The following is an 8,480-nucleotide window of genomic DNA, read 5'->3' on the forward strand; positions in this document are numbered from 1 at the left end:
AGATGCGTCAAAACTGCGCGTCCCATTTAGATCACTATTTTAGTGATTTAAACGATCTTATATTACTTTACAGAGAAAGTACATCAAAGAACTTCCCTGATATAACATCACTCCGCAGTACAATCTTGACCTTGGTTAACTGCCTAAGGAACATCGAACCCAGAATATTTCAATCAAAACGTAAACGAATGAAAGTGAAAGATATCAATTTGCGGAGGCCTGCGATTATACCACAGAACAGAAGCAATCCTACTCCTCAAACTAACTCCGCCTCACGCAGCAACCAACATATACCACCCACGAACATTATACTGCTTATTATTCCTCAACAGAAAAGGTCCCAAGCAAATCAATCCTCGCCACGGAATTCAGAAGAAAGAAAAAACTAAACATCAAACATTATTATCCCCATCAGATGAATTAATACTGCGTGATCTACGCAACCACACACCACATCACTTACACAAATCCTAGAGGAGGCATAACAGCAGTAAGTGCCACAAGGTCGAGCTAATCATCTCTGGCTGGGCTCGACAGTGCGCACGTTCGCGCCCGTCATTCCTTCAAGTCTGTCCTTCATTATATCTACAAAGTGTCCCACCATCTCATGGAACTGCTTCAAACCAGAAAGTGGCAAGATTATCGACGAACGATCAGCTCCAGCGACCTGAATCAAGCAGGAAAATAATGAGATCTTACTCTGGCAGAGGGGCAGAGTTATCAGTATCACAAGTGATAAACAAGAATATGATACCTCGGAAATCCTCAAATAATGGCCCCTGTTGTTGCTGCCCAGGTCAAAGAAAAACCTTTTCTGATCTGCCCTTATCACCTTAGACAGCCCCATGCCACTAAATTCTTCAATAGGAGGCCCATCAACATCTACCTCGGGTACAGATGCAGATTGGCTGCCATGCCCAGCTATAAATCCAGCACCAACATCGTCAGAAAGGCCAGGAAGGCGCTCTGGAGGTTCCAGGTGTTGCTGAAAAATAAAATATCAGAAAATTTAATAACAATGTCATTGGAGCCTAAGGGGGCCATAAATAAGCGAGAAACAGGTAATTTTGCTATACCTGACTTGGATGATTTGGAAGAACGTAGAGTCGGGAAGCTTCATCATTGATTTCTAACAGTACATTCCTAAATGCTTCCCAACCTTCTTCGCCAGAGCTACCAGCCGGAACAATTATCGTGCTACGGTTTCTATTGACAGATGCCTCCGAAACCTGAAGAGAATTGTGTTAACAGGTGAATATTGCAATCATGTCAAGACAAATACATACACTACCCCGTGTAATTAAGAAGCAAAGACAGCAAAGCATGTACTGTAGAAGCAAAGATAAACAGTGGTTCACCCCGCAGATCCATGATCACGTGCGATTACTGGTTTCTATCCACAGTATCCACTTTGAAACAAATGTACAGCATATTCTCTCATCCACAAGATGTTTGTTGAGACATGTGCTGGAACTGAAATCTACTGCACTCTTGTTTGTGTTAAAGGAAAGTTTAATTTCACCGGAGAGGCCGAAATAACTACGCTGCTAATACTCTATTAAAAATCCTTTTGGCAGTTAAGACTTCAACATGCCCCAAAAATAATCATTACGAGAATAAAAAAAGATAGGAAGATGTTGGAATCATTTAGGAGAATGAAAAAAAACTGTGGCAATTTAACATAAAGAAAAATAGAATATAACTAAATAAAATATTCACAGGACAAGACTTGTTCAGAGCCATTTAGGAGAAAGTTCAGGTAACTGAATAATGTCGAGATCATATTTTTATTAACACAATAAGTCAATAAAGCAACATGAAATAATTTACTAGATAATATGATCAGTCATAAATTAGAGACTTTATATGAAGCACACACAAGACTATTAAATGCACTAAGGGCCTGTGTGATGTTAAGTCCTTAGTTTTCTGCCAGTATGTCCCCTTTCCTCTTGCTTTTAGTATCCTCTGTAGTTATATGATTTCAGGCTTTGGCAACCTCAAAATAGATTTGCAATATGAAACTACCAATGAATATCTTCGGTTGCTCAAACATACCATTGCAATTGAGGACCACAATTAAGACACAACAACAAATACATTCAGGATACTAACTCATAGTTTTCAGTAACATCACCAAACAAATCAAAAAGATTCCGATAAAGGGACAAACAACCTGAGAAACAACCAATTTCCTATTAAAACAACCTAGTAGTCCCTCCATTTCTTTTCAGTCTGCATATAAAATTTGCCTGAAGTCAAACTTCGTAAAGTTTGAACGATTTTATAGCAAAAATATCAACATTCACAATACGAAATCAATATCGTTAGATGCATCATGAAAATAATTTTCATACCATATAGCTTCAATATTGTAAATGTTCATTTTTTTATTATAAATTTGGTCAAACTATGTGTAGTTTGACTTCAGACAAATCTTTTATGCGGATGGAGTAAAAAGAAACGGATGGAGTATTATTAAGGACAAAGAGTCAGTAGCATGCCAAAACTGGTACTTCTCAAAACGCTATTCAGATCGAATATTTCCTCCATGGTTGTCTGAACATTGACATTTATTTTCTGTTTATATCTTTGGAACCACAAGTGCTCCACAACGGATAACTTTACAGCAAAACCGAACACAAGTTCAACACGCAAGAAAGTACAATTCAGTATCAAGAGTCAAGACTATATAATCTCATCGAGTACAGAAAAAACTGAAGGACATATAATGATGAGGGAAAATCAATATACTAAAACACAGTAGTAGAAGGAAATACAATTCCCAACATAACACAGGCAATAACAAGGTTAAGTATCTAATTAGCATAAACACAACCCAGATTAGCTTGCATCCTCTTCCTATTCCACAGAAGATTCAAGACCAATTCTATGAACAAGTTAAGTGCCATAATGGTCTGGACACTAGAATATTGTCATGGACAGACAGCAGGGATGCTATTTTTGCTTAGATGGAACCAGCTTCATACCAAATAGATTGCAAGACAGACAGTAAAGGTGAAACTAACAGATTAAGGGAAGCCAAAATCTGAGAAAACACAGCTGCTAGCTAAAGGGGAAGATTCCCTTTTGGTCATCCAACCTTTGGGTTCAAAGCCCAAAGCAACTTCTTAACTTGGAGTCTGGTCAGAAAAGATCTCTGTCTCTGACAAGTAGGTGTAGGTCCATGCTCCGCATACAACTTGATAGACTTCTTCTATCATTATTTAAATAAATATATGCCATTTTAGGAAACGGACCTTTTTGACATACGAAAAGGAACGAGTTGAGTTTTAATGGAGCAGGAGAGGAAGACGAAAACGCTACCTTTCCTTTACTAAATCCACACACCTATTTCCCGTTTTAGCTAAACAGTTGAGCTTCTCGAGAATGGATTTCCCATATACGAATTGGGAAATTCTACCACACCAAATTTGACAAAACTAGAAATTCCACAGGAACGTTGCGTCACCTTAAGGTAGCGGCCTCTCTTGTTCTCCCCAATATCGAAGTAGAACACCTGCACAGCGCAAGGAACAGAGAGCCAACGGAAAATTTAGCAACGGCGAGAGCGAAACCAGCGAGGGTTAAATAAATTAGCCGTGGAGAGGGCGAGCGGACCTTGGTGTCGAGGCGTAGCTCCTTGCTGAAGACGTCGCGCTCGTCGGTGCGGATGTAATAGTCGAAGAGGTCGAGGAACCAGGCGACGCCGGCGATGGGCACGATGATGGTGGAGCGCGTGGTGGAGGTCTTCTCGGAGATCTTGAGGTACCTCCCCCGCGGGTTCTCCTTCAGATCGAAGTAGAAGAGCTTGTGCTCGAACTGCAGCGTTTTGCTGACGAGCTCCACGTCGCTCCCGCCGCCCCCGCCGCCGACGCCGACGGGTCCCACCATGCCTCCCACCCCGCCGCCGACGGGCCCCATGCCTCCTCCGACGCCTCCGCCGCCGTCCATGACCGCCGCCGCCGCCGCCCGAGCTAGGGTTTAGGCTCTGTCGAGATTAGGGTTTGGGTTTAAACGAAGTCGAGTCGAGTAGGGGGTGTGAGGTCGAGAATTGGGATAGATCTCGAGCGGGTTTACCCCTGCAAAGGCGGGGCTACCTTTTTCTCGGCCTCTTAAAGTCACCGACGCGTGGGTCCGGCGCTAACGGGGGCCCCGGCTATCGGTGGGAAGGGTGGGGTGTTGGTGGGCGGGGTGGTCGTTTTGGCGGTTGGGGCCGCCCGTGTGGTTTACCTGCAGATGCTGACCGCGCGCTCGTGGCGTGGTGACTCGTGATTGGCCACCCGGTTTTGTACGGCGGGTCTTGGTGTCGAATGGGCAACTCCAATAATGTCACATCACTGTCTGCGAGCCTATCCCGCCACATCATCAGTGTCCTACTCGAAGGAGAAACAACGATGAGAGGGACGGCCGCAAATCCCATTCGGAGAGGGACCTTTCTAAAAAGCCCTCAAATAGGTGCATGCCTAACATCACAACGTTTCCATTCTATCTCTATTTTATTTTTATTTTATTGCTTCAAACATTATTGATTGGTTCAGTTTCCATTCTATCTCTATTTTATTTTTATTTTATTGCTTCAAACATTATTGATTGGTTCTTTTTTTAGGAGAAAGAGTAAAATTACATTACTCTTGGGCCAACCAAACAGTCGGCAGCCAGCACTGCTCTCAGGTCATCCGGGACGTTAGCCATCCATTGCGTGTCCCCTTTACTTCTAGCTCGGCCTGCGAGACAGTGCGCCAGCTTGTTTTGCTTTCGATTTGTGTATCTCACCTGAGCTCCATGGAATTTCTTTAGCTCCTCTTTGATGTCAAGAAGCACCGAAAAGCAAGCAGAGCGGTTACAAGAATCAGGCTGAAGTTCTTTCGTCAGAAAAGAGCAGTCAGTTTCAGCAATAATAGGCCCTCTGTATAGCGCCGCCAAGGTCTGCAGACCACTGAGCAGAGCCCGAGCCTCAGCTTCCTCCACTGAAGAGCAACGATCAATTCCTTTGGACATCGAGAATAAAATAAGTCCTCTGTGATCTCGAGCAACATCGCCCACATGAGACACTCCGCTGTCAGCTAAGAAGGAAGCATCGGTATTCAGTTTGACAGTATCGCCGTCAGGGGGAATCCACTGAATTGCAGCACCCGCAGCAGGATCCGAACCATTTTCCTGTTGCATTGCCGCAAAAGCTTCAACTTCAGTCTGAACTTTCCCAGCCAAAGCAACCTCAGTATGCCCCAAGGCTTGTTTGTCCTTTAGACCTGATGAAAGCACCATGTAGCAGATGTTCAGTTCGTCCTCATATTGCTCCAGAAAATGAACTGATCTGCTGATTAATTCCTTCCCTGTACTATGGATGCACTCATCACATAGGAACCAACACCTCCACAGCAGCAGTAAGGTTTTGACCCTCATTTCCATATTGCAAGTTCCTAGGAGATTCTGAAGCCAGTCCACCCCAGTGTATCTAAACTGCAACTCGCTAGGAAGATCCCAGATTTTACGCATTTCACTCCTTAGAGCCTTGCTTTTTGTACAGGAAATCATTGCATGATATTCATCTTCATCTCCGTTGCCACAAATATTGCAGGTGCTGTCAACTTCCAGGGTATGTTTCCATTTGTTCATTTTGGTTGGCAGGGTGTCTGTCGCGATTCTCCACCCAAAAATCTTAATTTTTTCAGGAACCTTTGCTTTCCAAATAATATCCCAGATGCACCGGTCATTGGCTGCATTTGCGGAGCTCGAAGCTGGCCGGTTTTCCTGGTTTTGAAGGGAAGCCGCCAGTCTGTACGCGCTCCGGACCGTGAAGTTGCCCGATTTCTCAAAGTGCCACGCCACCGTGTCCTCCGCCTTCGAAATTGGAAGTTTAATATTGCAAATCGCTTCAGCATCAAAATGATAGAACAGTTGGTGGATCAACTCCGAATTCCAACCATTGCCGTTAGTATTCATCAACTGATTAACCCATCTTAATCTAGAGCGGCGAATAAATTGTGCAGGTTTCAGTCCTTCCTCACGCGGGATCCATTGATCACGTTGAATGTTAACCTTTCTTCCATTACCGATCCTCCAAACAAGGCCCGCCTTAAGAAGCTCAAGCCCGTGATCGATTCCCCGCCAGGCCGGAGAAGCATTTGATGCAAATACCGTGTCCAAAAGCTCGCCATTGGGGTAGTATTTGGATTTCAGAATTCTGGCACCCAAGCTATTCGGTCTTTGAATCAATCTCCAGGCTTGTCGTGCGAGCAGAGCTTGGTTGAAGAGCTTCATATCTTTAAAACCAATACCACCACCTCTTTTTGGCTTGATCATGCGTTCCCAGGACATCCAATGCACCTTCATGTGACCATTTTCATCGCCCCACCAAAAGTCTCGAATCAGTTTCTCGTATCTATCGTAAAAACCCTGGGTCATTTTGAAAACCCCCATACAGTAGGTGGGAAGGGCTTGGAGGATAGACTTAATTAGGACCTCTTTCGCTGCATGAGACATAAACCTCTCTGACCAATCCGAACATCTCTTAATAAATCTCTCCATTATTGGCTGGAACATGGAGTCTTTCATTCGTCCTTCTGGCGTGGGAAGTCCTAAGTACTTGCTTTCAAAGGTCGAGGCCGTGATATCGAGCACACTTTTGACGTCTTGCTGGACCTCCACTGGGCAAACCTCGCTGAAAAGAACAGAACACTTGCTATAACTGAGCAGCTGCCCCGAACCCTTTTGGAATTCAATGAGGACTTGTTTCACTCTTTCGGCCTCTTGTTTTGACGCTTTGAAAAAGAGTAAGCAGTCGTCGGCGAACAGAAGATTTGATATTCCAGGGCATCCCCGGGCAATCTTAATAGGAGTTATATTTCCCAGGCGGATCTACTTATCCAACAGACAGGTGAGTCCTTCCGCGACGAAGAGAAACAGGTACGGGCTCAAAGGGTCACCCTGACGAAGTCCCCTCGAAGGGGAAAAGGTTTCGAGCAGTTCACCATTGTATTTGACAGAATACCTCACAGATTTCACACAACACATAACCCAATCCACCCATTTGCAATCGAAACCAAGTTTCAACAGGGCCTCTTCCATGAATCCCCAGTCCACCCTATCATACGCTTTCGCCAAGTCCAACTTGAACGCACAGTGGGTATTAGCAGCCTGTTTGCTATACTGGATCTTATGGAACCATTCGAAAGCAATGGTAGCGTTGTCCGTAATTAAACGCCCTGGGATGAAGGCACTTCGTGTCTCAGAAATGATTTCATCCAAGATGGGTCTCAGACGGTTTACCATGCATTTCGAGATTACCTTGTAGATTACATTGCACAGACTTATGGGGCGAAAATCTTTCAAATGCTCTGGGTTGTTTTTCTTGGGTATAAGCACAATGACCATGTCATTGGTTCCCTCCGGCATGATACCCTCCCTGAAAAATTTCAGAACCAAATTCACCACGTCCTTCTTTACCGTGCTCCAGTTCCTTTGAAAAAACCTAGCCGGGAAGCCATCAGGTCCGAGAGCTCTCAGAGGTCCAATTTGAAACAACGCATCACTAACCTCCTTCTCTGAGAACTCCTTGAGCAGCGAGGAGTTCATATCATTTTTCACTCTTTTAGTAAGACAGTCCACAATAACTTTGGGGTCCAGACCTTCTTCTTTTGAGTACAGATTTTTGAAGAAGTCTGTAGTCATATCCTGCAACTTCGTTCGGTCCTCCACCCAGTTACCTTCTTTATCCTTTAACTTGTTTATGGTATTTTTCCTCCGCCTCCATGATGCCTTACGCTGGAAATATTTCATATTTCTGTCTCCCTCTCGCAACCAGAGGGCTCTTGACCGCTGCCTCCACATCATTTCCTCGCGATGAAGCATCTCGTCGAGCTTTTTTGCCACTATTTTCATTTCCTTATCCCTAGCATCTGAGGTTTGCTGTGACCAGAAGTATTCCAACTGTTTCCTGAGCGCCGAAGTTTGTTTAATGATCGAGCCGAAATTCTTCTTTGCCCAAGCATTCAGCGAGCTTTGCAAACCTGACAGTTTCTCTGTTATTTCCGATAAGTTCTCAGCAGTCCTCTTCTCTTTCCATGAATTCACAATCGCATCAGTGAGCGAATCCATCCTTTCCCACATATATTCATAGCGGAAACCTTTGTTTAGGGGCCGCCATTCATTCCTCTGTCCAAACCTAAGTAACAAAGGGAGGTGATCAGATCTGGAAGAGCATATATGCTCGATCGATGCATTCGGGAATATTGAACTCCATTGCAGGTCTGCCACACCCCTGTCTATTCTTGCCTTTACATTGTTCCCTCCATCCTGCTTGTTGTCGTATGTCCATTTAGGCCCTTTGAAACTGAGGTCCAGCAACCTACAATCAGCTAGAACTTCTCTGAAATTCGCCATGTTTCTTTCATTCCTATGTGTTTTGGAGAAGTATTCATGTTGCCAAGCAGTTTCATTAAAATCTCCTATCATAAGCCAAGGTTCATTGGATGCTG

General features: G+C 44.2%; 1 protein-coding gene across 1 annotated transcript; it reads right to left on the reverse strand.

Moving 5' to 3' along the window:
• Window positions 1-291: 291 nt before the first annotated feature.
• LOC125543605 (transcription factor Pur-alpha 1) lies at window positions 292-4,040 on the reverse strand. Its single transcript, XM_048707000.1, has 5 exons — window positions 3,622-4,040; window positions 3,473-3,520; window positions 1,077-1,229; window positions 755-985; window positions 292-667 (listed from the first exon to the last, which is right to left on the reverse strand). The coding sequence occupies exons 1-5, from the start codon at window positions 3,952-3,954 to the stop codon at window positions 515-517; spliced, it is 918 nt and encodes a 305-aa protein (XP_048562957.1). The 5' UTR covers window positions 3,955-4,040; the 3' UTR covers window positions 292-514.
• Between the last annotated feature and the right edge of the window lie 4,440 nt (window positions 4,041-8,480).

This window comes from Triticum urartu, chromosome 3 (assembly GCF_003073215.2).
Source record: "Triticum urartu cultivar G1812 chromosome 3, Tu2.1, whole genome shotgun sequence".
Taxonomy (NCBI): domain Eukaryota; kingdom Viridiplantae; phylum Streptophyta; class Magnoliopsida; order Poales; family Poaceae; genus Triticum; species Triticum urartu.

Coding starts and splice junctions, on each gene's coding strand:
- LOC125543605 (XM_048707000.1), bottom strand. CDS start 3,954: ATGGACGGCGGCGGAGGCGTCGGAGGAGGCATGGGGCCCGTCGGCGGC. Junction 3,521..3,621: donor AGCTACGCCTCGACACCAAG/GTCCGCTCGCCC, acceptor TGCGCTGTGCAG/GTGTTCTACTTCGATATTGG. Junction 668..754: donor ATTATTTGAGGATTTCCGAG/GTATCATATTCT, acceptor TGCTTGATTCAG/GTCGCTGGAGCTGATCGTTC.